The sequence below is a fragment of the Calonectris borealis genome, chromosome 1, assembly GCF_964195595.1.
Source record: "Calonectris borealis chromosome 1, bCalBor7.hap1.2, whole genome shotgun sequence".
Classification (NCBI taxonomy): Eukaryota; Metazoa; Chordata; class Aves; order Procellariiformes; family Procellariidae; genus Calonectris; species Calonectris borealis.
The window spans coordinates 93,284,324-93,298,713 of NC_134312.1; the positions used below are offsets into that span (position 1 = coordinate 93,284,324).

A 14,390-nucleotide genomic window follows, 5' to 3' on the forward strand; every position below is an offset into this window, starting at 1 on the left:
AGCGCCTCATAAAGGCTTTGTCAGCATCCAGACTTCTATTCACAACCAGAATTGTTTCTTGCTTCAGTTTGTTCGTTCTTCAGATAATAATCAGCCTGGAGAGAGCCCTACTTGTCTCTGTGCAAAAGGAATTCTTATCTTCAGGATAAGATTGCAAATGTTCACAATGCAACTAGTGTAACTATGCAAAAATCAGAAGTGCCTGCCTAATCTTCGCTTATTGCTATCTGTCTTTCCATCAGTAGGCTGATTTGCCCTTGTTTATTTTTACTGCATGTGGTATTTCCACTCATGCATATGAACTTTTTCCTTTTAAGTAATTTGCTTAACATCTATACATCAGGAGGTTATCTTACATTGCATCAAACAGAGTTTATTCATTTCATGTGTTACCTGATAGTGTCATCAAAACGCAACATGTCATGAGACAGGGCAAGCAACCCTCCAAACCAGTGAGTCTCAGCTTTTGCGGGCAGGTGGCCCGTTCCACCAGGAAAATATTTAATTATGGAACTCCTTCCTATATGTACCATGTCATGGTAAAAACTGTGCCTGTGTTCTGTAGAACCGGCCCATTCATATACACTGCATTGAGAGGCAACCTCAAACTCAATCTTGTATTTGAAACCAATGAGTTAAATCACAGCTATCAAGTACATCAGAGGCAACGTTCCTTATAGCAAACTCAGTTCTGCTTATCTCAGGTTTTATGCCTTGGGGTTCAAGCAGCAATTCTTATGATGCTTAAATTCTTAAATTTTTAGATTTCATGAGAAAATCTCATTAATTTTTTTTTCTCATTTTTCTTATTCTCAAATGTACAGAAGAATGAACTTTCCTTTCTTAGACAAAGATGAAGCTTCACAGGAGTCTAAATGCAGGTGAATGTCAGGATGGATAAAAAAATTCTAATAAGACTTTTCGATTTAAATATTTTAAAATAAACCTGCATATAATGATGACCAATCATTATGCTATACCTATTCAAGCAATTACGTTAGATAAAAATCATACAGTAGTACATCCTTTCTCCTAAAGTTTCACAGAAAATAGACTTTCAAAAATACTTTAACCCCCCACACAAATCCCGCTCCTTCAAACACGTAAAATCTTTTCCTTCAGGTTCAATAAAGTATTTCATTCCACCCTAAAATATATTTCTGAAAGAGGGCAGCATCACCTGGTTTGACCACAAGGTGGAGATGAAAGGGCAACTAGAGTGGGTTTTTTTAATCTACTGAAGTCACCCACAAGTCAAATGCACATTATCCCAACTGCCTAGTCTTATGCACTGGAAAATGAGAAAAATAATGACTATCAGACACCATGTTTTGAAACGGCTGGGAAAGAGATTAAAAAACATTTTGGTTCACTGTGAATTCTAGCAAAATCCATGGGATAGAATGGAGAAAAAGAAGAAATATAGAACAAATATAACACCCATCTTTTACATCCTACTGCTAGAATAGCTGAAAAGTAGGGTGGAATGTAAGTAGATAGAATAGGAGAACCACGCAATATAGATAAGATGTTCCTTCTAAAGTAATTTCTGGTCTTTCAGTATTTCTGGTGAAACAGGACCTCGTGACACATTTATCAGCAGAGAAACCCCACCAGGGAGAAAAGGCAGCTGGTAACTTTGCAGAATTCTTCTCACAGATGGTACGGATGGCCAACTCTATCAGGTAGAAAGTCCATGCTGAATGTGGATAGCAATGCAAGAAATCTTAGTTACTTCAGCTGTCTGAAGGACAGTTATTTTTAAGGTGGTCCATGATTTGAGTTCTCAGATCATTATTTTTACTCATCAAGACAGTCCCTGTGAAAAGATTTGGGGTATCTGTAGGGTGCAGAGCCTGGGCTGAACTCCATGTTGCAAAGTGTTCTCCATCGCCTTCTCTGTTTGTTCTGATCCTTCTGGACTGAGATTTAGATCTTTGATTCTCACAGAACTCAAACATTAATATGTGCCAAAAAGCTTCTGTGATTTCAAGGCATTAACTGTATATGCCATTTCATATACAGTCATGCTATCTTCTAGATGGTATTACTGAACCAAGTCTTGGCAGAGAAAAGTTGGGAAGCTTCAGCTGGTCTAGATAATGACATAAACAATATATGTATCCCAACCTACCTTGAAAGCAAGCAGAATATTTAATCACAGAAGTTTTAATCTGAAGTTGTACTCAGTTTAGGCAGTTATATGGAGCACAACAATCTACTGACAAAGTGATTTTGGGAGAAGAAAAGCTGCCGTACTGCTGCTGCACGCTCACTGACAACAGTGCCAAACTCATTAGTAAGCTGCTGTTGGTATTTATAGCTTATCAGAGTCAACAGTTGAGCTTTACAGAGCTCAAGTTGTAAGTTGCCATCATAATCAAAGGGCACAAGGTTGAGAAAGCCATCCCAAAGTGGGAAGCTTAGAATGCTCTGCTCAATACCACCCTTTTGTCTCATCAAAATTCAAGTTGCAGTATTTCTTGGATTTTAGTGCTGTTTCATTCTACTTGCAGCATTTTCATCCCAAAAAGCAGCTACAGCAGTTTCTAAAGAAAGAAGAGAGCAGTGTGAGGCAACATGTCATTGCTAATCCCCAAATTATGACTTTTGAGCTTCTGACTCACTGCCTCTTTCTCATTACTGTTCAGACAAGCTTGCCAAGCACTGGAGAGATGGAAATTTCAAATGTCATCAGTTGTATTCACCAATATATAGTTTAGAAATTCTGACCTGATTAAAACATAAAAAGCCAAATTTATTGTAACTATTGTAACAGAATTTTGCCATCATGTTCTTTTCTTCAACTGAAGTGTTCTCAGTATTGCCAAGTTCCCAAATTAAGTGATATTTAGAGGAGTTCTGCCCCAGCTGGAGTCATATGGTTCAGACAGCTCATATTTTAGCCATTGTTGCCACAGAGCGAAACCACCCAAGCAAATGCATTCCTTTTGCAGTCATATGATTTGTGGCCAGCAAGTTGGGAAATGATTTTTCAATCTTCAGGGCTGGCAAGGCTCTATTTTCCAGACCATATAGATGCCATACTCCCCCCGTGCTGTTCTTAGTTGTACATCGCTAACAACTGTAGGCTGGTGTTTCCCTGTGCCAGACAGGCCTTGTTTGTTCTGGTGTAGCAAGCAGAGCTGATTCCTAGCCATACATTAGTATCAGAAAAAATGAACTGTTTAGGTTAGCAAGTCTGCTTACATGGGAGAAGCCCATTTCTTCTCAGTTTCCAATACATGCATCCCCATCGTACCATAAGCATTTTATGTATATAATATATGTAGCCTTGGGAGTTGAGCTTCTGTGTGACAGAAGCCATTTTTACCATTCACTTATAGAAAGTGAAGGTGACAGAATGAGCCAGTAGCAAAATTGGAAGAGACATCTTTACCTCTGGCCTATCCTGAACCCCCCCACATCAAGTCTTCTGCCTTCCTCAGAAAGTGGTGAGAACAGCACTATGAAATCAGGAAATTCCCTCCTACACATTAAAAACTATCAGAAAAATCAAGTCTTGATGAATAAACTGATCTTTCTGGAGTTATGCTAGAGATTCTTTTGGATTCTGCACATCTTAATTAAGCCAATTATAACTGAACTATTTTATGCCTAACACAACTATAATAGACTAGACTTGGCTGACAGCCAAATACCCATCCAGCTGCTCAGTTACTACCTGCACCCTCAGCAGTAGAGAAGGACAAACAGGAAGAATAGGAATGAGAAAACTCATGGGTCAAGTTGAAAACAAGGAGATTGCTTATCAATTACCCTCATGGGCAAAACAGACTTGACTTGGGGAAAATTAATTTATTGACAATTAAAATAAGCATTTAATTAGTGATTAATAATCACTAGTAGTGGGAAACAAAAAGACAAACATTAAAACAATTTCTGCTTCCCTTTTGTATGTTCAACTTCATTCCCAGCTCCTCTACCCTCCCCAGAGGCACAGGGCGGATGCGGGGTTACAGTCAGTACAAAGCAGTTCCTCTCTGACGTTTCTTCCTCCTCACACCTTTCCTCTGCTCCATGTGGGCCCTCCATGGGCTGCAGTGAAATATCTGCTCTGGCATCATGCAACACCTCTCCTCCTCCTCTTCTGACCTTGGTGTTTCCTCTGCTGTTTCTCACTCTTTTTGTTTCCTATGTGGTGTTTTCTGCCTTTTCTTAAATGTGTTTTCACAGAGGCACCACCGGCTTTGCTGATGGGCTCAGCTGTGTCTACAGTGGGTCCACTACTCCTCTACCAAACCTTGCCACATACACCCACAACATAAATCTAAGGAAAAATCCTATTGCGGGGAACTCCTCACATGCTAAATATTTTTCAACTGTATCAGGATTTTCCCCTATTAAATGTAAATTTTGTCTTTTTTATGAAAGTTAGTGGCACAGGAGTTGATCATACTAGAGGTAAATGCAGCACAGAAGTTATCTGAATAATATGGAATATTTGCAAACCTCCCAAATTTAAGGCTGACAGCCCAACCTGGAGATAATAATTTCAGTATGATCCGAGTCACGACATAGATCCTTTGCTAGGAAAGCCCTCTTCCGTGGGAAAACATTTTCTTCGGAAAATAAGGTACATGCTGCTGGAATGGAGACAACAGATCCTGTCCTCCATTTCAGATTCTAGTGGTTGCTGAAGCTTTTATCAGCACCCTTTGGAAGGAGACACACAGAAATGAGATAAGGCAAAGCATGGTACAAGATCCAGAGATTATGTCCTCATTCAGATTTTTCGTGGCCTTGAGGAAATTTTGAGTTTCGTATTATTTTTCAATTTAGTCTCCTTTCCTCAGTGTAGCTCTCTTTCTTTCACTGGAAAAATCAAGAGTAGTGCAGGGTAAGCCTAGAGCTGACAACCCATAACTTCCCTTAATCACCTACAGATTAGGTTCATCACTGCTATACAATTCACTAAGGTGTTTAAGATCGATCCTGGGAAAAGTGAATAGGTATGAATAAAGGGTGTTTCAAATTTCATGTGTTTCCTGTTCTTCATCTCAGTAGAGGTTCTGCTAGTACTCATTCTCTGTGGTGAGATAACCCAGGCTCCAGCAGAGCACTTTTTCTAAGAAGGCAGCTAGTCTTTACCTGAAGGAAACGAGGCATCACTTCCTACAGTAGTTTGTTCCAACGCTTAGTCATGCTCACTGTTAAAAATACATGCCTGATTTATAGTTTGAATTCTACTGGCTGTAGCTTGGTGGGTGTTGCACCTTTTTCACTGACTGAAAAGTCCTTTACCACCTGCGCTTTTCCTCTGTGCACATATTTGCATGTGGTGATCAGATCACATTTTTCATCTCCCATATTTCCATTTACTTGTTTGTTTGTATGCTATTATAGCTAGCTAACCAAAGGATTAGAGCTTCCCAAAAGGGATTCCTTGATATGGTTGAGGATATGTGTGCAAATCAAGATAACCTGTCAATTTATTTCACAGAAGGTGCTTCAAACCTTGACGCAAAATTTCACTGAAACTAATGAATTTGTCCCCACTTAGCTTGAAGTTTGGCCTTTTCAGGACAAGATATATCATGGATGCTCTTGGTCAATTTGATTGTGGTGAACCTAAAAAGAAAAGCTTTCTTTCCCATTTCTAGTCCCACCGCTCAGCAAATTAGACAAAGAGGCACTCGATACTGTTGGGAAACAGGTGCACAGTACAACCGTGTCCCAGTTGCAGCTATTAGCTGCTAACATTAATGTAGTATCACAGAGTACATATAATACTGTCTCGGTGCCCTGCTCTGCACACCGTGCCTCACTGTGTGCTCCACTCAGCCTCTCTTGTCTCTCCTTTCATCTCAATATCCCATCTTGTGAAATGGGATGCCATCTCTCTCTCTTTCATGTCTTCTCTGCTCCATCAGTGCAAAGGAAGGTGAAGACTCCTATATCCCAGCTGGTGGCACTTTCCAAGCAATGCAGGAGAATGGAGCTGTCATGTCAGTGGGTCACAGGGGTAAAGGGGAGCAGGAATGGGGTTTTGCCAAGGAGAGGGAGTCAGAGATAAGGAGGGAGTCACAGCAACTTCTAAATTACTTGCTTTGGCTGTGGAGATAAGTGCCCCAGGAAGAAGTCCTGCAACCCCCATACCTCACTTGTGAGATCAGATCACTTGGGGAATGGGGAAGGGTTAGTGAGGCTGGAGGAAAGATGTCTGCCTCCATCTCCTGCCCCCTGAAGTTCCACTTACCTCTGTCCAAAAGTTTTAATACAATGCTTATTTAGCATGGATTCTTGATGACTTTTTGTTTCATGAAAAAAAGACTCATTTCAACCTTCCATGACTGCTGTGTCCCTGACGGATGAATGTCATGGTGGATCTCAATGTAATTTATACAGTTTAAGAATGACCTTGAGCTGTAAGATAGCTGTGGATGTCTCTGTGGTAAGCTGAACTTCACAGAGAAGACAGGCTACGCTAATAAACCAGAGGAACTGAGAGAGGTTTCCTCTCTAATGTCCAAAAGTAAGATGCTGACAATAATAATAATTTGGTAATTCTCTGTGGAAGTATAGCTGTCTTTGGGAAGCCCATTTGATGCAGGTGCAGAAAACGACAATGAACCCAGCATATATTTTTAATCAATATTGTGACCTTCCTGCACATAAATGGTTCACGATTGACTGAAATTATCTGTAGACAGTAACAAGAGCAATACACACACCCACACATACAAGGCTCATTACTGCATGCCTTGACCACACTTTGGACAGACCGTAGCTTTTTAAAGTTACAGGAAACTTTCAAACATGGCAACACTTTCAGTTCCCTATCTTTCTCCAAGTGTAGTGGGGAATACGTTTTGCACAGAAATCCCTCCTAAACTGCAGTCTATCATTTCAGAATGGCCTTAAAAATCTGGTCATATATTAGCAAATCTCACCACCATCATATATTTCAGACTTGAATCATATGCTTCTCTCTACTTCCTTCTGTTTTTTATTCAGGTGATGTTAAATGCAGTCTGAATAGAAAGGGAGAGAAACCAGAGTTTTTAGAAGAAAGGCAGAAAGATTAGGATTCAAGCTTGGATAGCTAATTATTATTATTATTATTATGACTAGAAATTAGCTTCTGCTTCCCTTGATCCCCACAATGCAAGAACAGCAGGATGCCTCACCTCACCTCGTACCAACTTCAAGGCAAGAAAAGGAAGTAACTTTTCATTTACTGCATAAATGGGCTGCGTACATCCTTATCACCAGATATTGCTGAAATAAGAAAACAAGAAAGACTCCATAAAACATTAGATAATCATGAATTGTGGAAACATTAGAAATTAGAACAATGCAGGAGCAGTACTGAAACAGATATTAAGCTTTATGTACTGTCATTTAAACCAATACCTATCTCCTGAAGATGAGAAAGTGTCTTGCACCTTTCTGTGAATGGTCTGATGCTGGACTTCAATTTCTTCACTAGAAATGTCCATTCTATTAGAATCGTCTTCTCTCAGCCTTACTGCTGTTTACTAAGCAAAATAAGACAGAAATAACTGTCCAAACCTCAAATCAGACAGAAGAATCTCCTGCTTCTGCTTACATGTGTAGCATCCGTTGGAGAAAATGAAATAAATACCTCTACAACCTGCAAATGTCTCCATACACCAGCTTGTTTCCGCTAACCACCATTGATTTATGTCAGGGAAGAATTTCCCACAGATTTCTCATGTTTCCTTACTCCAGCTACTTGAAATAATAGAGGACATATCACATCCAGCCTTAGTATTCTGTGCAGCCACACTGGGGGTAACAGACACAGCACAACATGCAGGGTAGTGCAGAGGTTAGCCCCAACCTGAGCTAGCCGATTTCCAGGCCACCTCATTAGAAGTGCTGCAAATGGTGTTCAAATGCAGAACTTCCTCCTTCGTATCCTTAGCTTGCCTGCCCTAGACTGGGAGATTGCTAGGAAGCATCTCCACTGGAAAAAAAAAATAGTCTCAGGCTTTGCTGTCAAGTGAAGATATCATGTTCATTCCTCAAGCCAAGGATTTCAGCATTTTAAGGAATCAGAGAAGTGAAACATCTTCTTCCTATTGTTGAAGCAGAACCTTAACAATTACTTATTTCTGTGCAACCTACTGACCAAAGAAAAGAGGGGCTGACTCCAATGCTTTGGATCTCCTGCACAGAGGGGAGCTAGGATTCATCTGGAGGTTCCTGCTCCTTTCCTCTCACCAAACTGAGTCAGTTCATCCGGTCCTCTGAGTCACTTCCTCCCCACTTTTCAGTCATCCGCTCTCAGTGCACTTCTCCAAGTAAACCCAGTCTTCTGTGCCCAGTCTGGAGCAGGGTTCAAGGGAAGCCTTGCTGGGAGGTAGGCTAGAACATAACCACAACGTAATCACAAGTTGAAGCTTCTAGGCATCGTGGCCTGTGCAGGAATTCAGGGCAGGTGAACATCATGCATTTTAGTGATCTTAATGCTGATTTCAAGAGAGAGACAACATTTCATACCAGCAGGAACTGTGTGCCTTCTGCGTATGTCAGTGACCCCAGAACTAGCTCCAAGTAAGCTGATACGTCATTGCATTGCACTGGGTGGAATCATTCATCCCCACCGCGTAGCCGTTAGTTGCATGAACAAGTTGCTGTGCCCCAGCTAGGTGCAGTGCTGTGCTGACTTGACTGTACTGTTTCTATTTCTGAAGCTAACTCGAAGCCAGCTCAGGGAGCTCTGCACTGTCAGCAACTGCACAGCATGGACATGGCCCGCAGAAGCTATTGAGACAGGAATCCAAGGAGTGGTGGGAAGCAGAATTTCAGACTAGGCTGCAGGGCGGTGCTTAGTACATTTAGCCCCTACACCCAGGACTCCAGAAGTACTTTGAAACATGAGTAATATTTTATTTACCTACACATGTGTATAAAGGGTGCACAACAGCTCTGAATTCAAAGTCAGGTCCTCCAATTTCAGTCTTGCTATTAAATGCAAGCTTCCCTGAAGGGAGAGGGACTCTGGGAATGTGGGCATCACCTCAGCCTTACCTACCCTCCAGTAGGAGTTGTGTAAAAGAAACCATATTCTCATCACGACTTTCAGGTGTGTGGGTGTTTCCAGGAATAAACAACACCCAACCACAGAACAACCAGGAAGCAGCTTTATAAGCATGCTATGTCACTTCACTGCCACAAAGTTTATAAATTTTATGTCCGAAGCCAGCCTACTGCATTATGCCATTCTGCTACAGGACTTGCCATGCAGTGGGACCCATGGGCAAGGAAATGACCACTGCACACTGCTCTTCATGGTGTGCTGAAAACAAGAGCTGAAATTACAGAGTCTGCAATTGCAACCATTCAGACAATCAAATTTTGGTTAGACCTGTCAATCATATTGCAGGTAGACTGGATGAACTCTGTTAGAGTTAAGAACTGGAATAGTCGGAGGAACAGCCAGTCAGAGTAAGGTACGTCAGCAAGGTAGATATAGCAGAAGTTTTGCATCTGCCCACACAAGACGTGGTGCTACCCAATATTTTTGCTTTCTCTTTCACATACCCCCGTATGCAAAATTAATGTATTTTGTTACAGACTATGCAAATAAAACTTCTGAAATTATTTTTCCTTCATTATAATGTAATGAGTTCTAGGTGCTAAGATAAGTCATCAAAAGGCACACTGACAAGTGTGACACACACTGCTATCTCTGAAAGAATTAAAGTGGTTTTAATGCCCTATACATTGGACAAGGCCATTGCATAATCTAATCCAGCCTTAATTTCACTTCCTTGCCAAATTGCCAGACAAAACCATTGTATTTCATTGTTGGGGTGAGCACTTACTCAGTGAGTAAAACAGATCTGTCAGTATACAGAGAATCATAATGCTTTTCCAGAACCATTCCCAGCTTCAGAGATAATTTTATTTACTCATTTATGTGCAGCCTGTTGAGCTAGCTATATGGTCCCAAGACTCAGGATCCTCAGCTGACATAGAAAGAGAGAGCAGGGAGAATTCTCACACTAGGAAAGTCATGGTAGCTCCATGAGAAGTCAAGGGAACCAGGCCAGCTTAAAAGTTTATACCAGCTGAAGTTCCAGAACTCTTGATATTCATGTTATCATTGGAAATGAAGTTCCTGGAAATAAATTAATTTCTGTTTGCACCTTGATAATTAAAATCCAGGTTTACAGCTCCTGCACTTCTTGTTGAATGAGTTATTAGCATGGAATCTGCTGTCAGCAAGGACTTTAAGGCTGAGTGAAACCACTTCAAACAGAGCAGATCACAGACGGTGCCTTTGTCAAATAATATCTGATGACATTATGATAATTAACATAAAATGGGTCTGCAATAACCCACACTGAAAACCACAGGCAGAGCCCAGATCTGTGCTCTCAGAAAACAAAGGACAGGGAAAGTTCAGTCTCCAGGAAGGCTGTGATGGCCCTGCATAGCACCTTAAACCAGCAATGCTTGAGTTTTCTTTGCTGCTGTGTCAAAAAGTGCACTTCTGAAAGTGTGTCTTTAATCGCACCTTGTTGGCAACATCTTCATCCTTAGCTACGTCTCAGGCTTCAGCTTCAGCTATCACAATCAGTTTATCCCTCTCCTTCTCCACCTTTCCATCAAATGCACGCTACATTTCTGACTGATGCAGCCAGCAAACCCTGACAACTTTCCTCCCTCTACATGCATTATTTCTCCATCTAAGTCATCCTCTGTCCCACTCTGGCCTTTCTCAGGGTCAATTCCTCTGTCATAGGATCCTGGCTCTCAATGTGTAACTGAGAGGACAGGCTCCAGTGAATAAGAAATAAAGTACTTGTCACTTCTTGTGGTAAATTTATGTTTTCAGTCATGTCCTGCCACAGACTTCTCATATTCCACTTCCCAAGTTCTGTTGCCCATAGCAGAACTTTCACAAGATAAAAGAAGGAACTGTTGCAGTACTTCCCAGACTCAGTCCTTGTCAGATATCTAGACAGCGTCATGTCCCTATGGATGTGATCAACAAGATAGCAACTATGTCTGCACCAGCTAACAAGAAACAAACACGAGCTTTCCTTAGGCCCCGTGGGATTCTGGAGAATGCATATTCCAGGTTATAGTCAGCTGGTGAACACTCTCTATCGAGTAACCCGAAAGAAGAACTATTTTGAGTGGGGCCTTGAGCAACAACAAACCTTTGAGCAGTTCAAACAGGAGATAGCTCATGTGGTAGCTCTTGGGCCTGTCTGGACAGGACCAGCTGCGCAAAACGTACAGCTACACTGCAGCCAGGGAGCATGGTCTCACCTGGAGCTTCTGACAGAAAACATCAGGAGAAACCCGAGGTTGATCACTGATGTTTTGGAGCCAAGTGTATCGAGGATCAGAAGCCCACTGCACCTTGGCTGAAAAAGATAGCAGCATATGAGGGGGTTCAAGCTGCTTCAGAAGTTGTTGGTACAGAAGCATATCTCCTCTTGGCACCGTGATTACCCATGCCACACTGGATGTTCAAAGGAAACACCCCCTCTATACATCATGCAACCAGTGCTAGTCAGAATAAGTGGCTAGCGTTGGTCACGCAGTGAACTTGACTTGGGATACCCAACTGCCCAGGATTCCTGGAAGAGATCATGGACTGGCCAGAAGGCAGAGATTTTGGAGCATTGTCTGAGAAGGTGGCTGGTGCCCAAGAGGCACAACCGTCTAATGAGTTATCAGAAGATGGAAGGCATTATGCTCTGTTTACTGATGAATCCTGTCACGTCGTAGGAAACCATCGGAATTGGAAAGCTGCTGTTTGGAGTCCCACATGGCAAGCCATTGAAGCCACTGAAGGAGAAGGTGAGTCAAGTTAGTTTGCAGAAGTGAAAGCCATCCAACTAGCCCTAGAGACTGCTGAACGAGAAAAGTGGCCAGTACTCTATCTCTATACTGATTCACGAATGGTGGCTAATACCCTACGGGGGTGGCTACAGCAGTGGAAGACCAATTGGTAGCGCAGAGGTAAACCCATTTGGGCTGCTGTATTATGGCAAGACATTGCTGCCCAGATAGAAAACATCGCTCTAAAGGTACGTCATGTAGATGCTCACATGCCCAAAAGCCACGCCAGTGAAGAACATCGAAACAATGAACAGGTAGACAAGGCCGCCAAAATTGAAATAGCTCAGGTGGATCTGGACTGGGAGTGTGAAGGTGAGCTATTTGTAGCTTGACGGGCCTATGAAACATTGGGACATCTAGGGAGAGATGCAACATACAGATGGTCTCATGATTGAGGCATGGACCTGACCGTGGAGGCCGTCACCCAGGTCACTCATGAATGTGAAACATGTGCTGCAATCAAGCGAGCCACATGAGTAAAGTCTCCCTGGAACAGAGGGCGGTGGCTGGGTTTTCGACATGGCGAGGCCTGGCAAATTGACTGTGTTGGACCACTGCCACAAACATGCCAAGGCAAGCGCTACGTACTCACTGTGGTGGAAGCAGCTACTGGTTGGCTGGAGACATACCCTGTAAACCATGCCACTGCCCGAAAGACCATCTTGTTTTGCTTATGATGGTAATTGTTCAGTGATCTCCCTCTCCTTATCTCTCCCATCTCCTTATCAACGAGCCTTGTGTCGTATTTTTCTCCCCCTGTCCAGTTGAGGAGGGGGAGTGATAGAGCAGCTTGGTGGGCACCTGGTGGCCAGCCAAGGTCAACCCACCACACCTTCTCATATGAGCCCCTCACTTGTTGCTAGAAACCCAGGTTTCAAACAGAAAGTTGCTCCCAAAGCATCTTAATGACATCTTAAATAATATTTGCCTACCAAAAGAATCCAGCTGTCTAACTTCTGGTTCCGAAGGAATTCAGAGACCTTTCATTATGACAATTTAAAGTAGGACTTTTCTTATTTAGAAGATAGTTTGCTCTCTTCCAAAATCTCCTCTATCCCATTGCATCTTTTCATTTTTTCACATTCATGCAGCAATCATCTATCCAATATGCCACATGTCTGCACATTTACACCATCTTAGTTTCTTCTTGTCTTTGCACCAAATTTGAGCACTATTGCTTTTACATTTGAGGCCTCATACTGCTTACATGTTGCCTACTTCTCTCTCCAGCCTTGCATCTTAATCTCTACTTACATAAACACCTCTTCTTCCTCTCCATGCCCTTGTCTAAAATATAGCTATGATATCTATTCACAAGCATTACTAATTCCTAGATCAATGGTAAAAACTCAGAAAATAAACCAGAGTGTTACCGTGAATAGCGTATCGAAAACCTGAGAACAGTGCGGAGGAGTGTCAAAATGCTAAATTGAATTTGAAAAATCAAGTGGAGAAAAATATACAGAATGCCCTCCCACCCAAAACTGTAGTCAATATGATGATCCTGGGACCAAGATGATCCAGCTGAATTTCTGTCTTACCGCATTTTCTTTATATGATCATTATCAGGTTTTTTTTACTTATTTACCTAGGACCTTAATTCACACTCCTTTGTTCCAGTGAACATCAATGCAGACCAATTTTGAACACCAGTCTGATCAAACAAAATTACCAGAACATCAGACTACTGTCATCAGTACAGCTTGCCAATGTTCAAATGTGGTGTGCAGTCCTAGCTCCTGAGCAGTTCGATTTCCTGCCAACTTTGATCTGTTTTCTGTCTTTACCTCTTATGTCTCTGTCCTCAGTGGTAATTATTCTGACTTGTAGCTTTCAACAGCTGAGGCCTTTTCTCTACTGCTGGCCCACAGAACTGTGCTGGGGAAGTGCAGTGGCTTAAGAAAGGAAAAGAAACCTTGAATCTTAAATTACTAGATCAGTGAGGAAGTGGGGAAACAGGTACAGTATTATTTTAAAAAAAACCACACAACAGTATTCTGAAAAAAACGAACAGTTTTTCAATGAAAGATGTGGCCCAGCTTCAATTTCTGTATTATTTCTGTTGAAAAGTATGTAAAATAGACTTTTCTTTCCCCTCAAAACTCCGTTTCTCCCCCCAGGGTCTGGAAAGCCTTGTTGTTCAAGATGAGAACTACGCTGCCAGTAGCGAAGTAGCTACTGAAGGGAGAAATACTAAAAATGCCACAGAGAAGACTTGAGACTGCTTTTTTTTTTGAGGAAGACACGAGGAGGAATTTTATTGGAGGCAGTGACAAAGAAATAGCAGTAGTAGTAGTAGTAGTAATAGTGACAAATATGAGGAATAAGTTTCTCTATAGCTTCCCAAGACTAAGATTTCCTTTTTGATGTTAAACTCAGCCTCGAATAATCTCCTCTGCTTTTACCCCCTCTGAGCTCTGCTGCAGGGTTTATCTTCACTCATCAGCCTCCTGAGGAGAGCCAATGAACGGAAGGCAGAGTTGTTCAATCTGTTTCCTCAGTGTTTTCGCCTAGGCTCTCAGCACAGGAAGCCTAGT

At 41.9% G+C, this 14,390-nt stretch overlaps 1 protein-coding gene across 1 annotated transcript in view; it reads left to right on the top strand.

Annotated features, from left to right (window-relative positions):
- Positions 1 to 13,372, top strand: part of LOC142089678 (cell surface glycoprotein CD200 receptor 1-A-like) — a 35,618-nt gene extending 22,246 nt beyond the window's left edge. Inside the window, exons 5-7 of the mRNA XM_075166876.1 lie at positions 11,740 to 11,811; positions 12,021 to 12,165; positions 13,236 to 13,372. Coding sequence (XP_075022977.1) covers positions 11,740 to 11,811; positions 12,021 to 12,165; positions 13,236 to 13,372 — 354 coding nt within the window. The remainder of the gene's footprint in view (positions 1 to 11,739; positions 11,812 to 12,020; positions 12,166 to 13,235) is intronic.
- Positions 13,373 to 14,390: the final 1,018 nt, after the last annotated feature.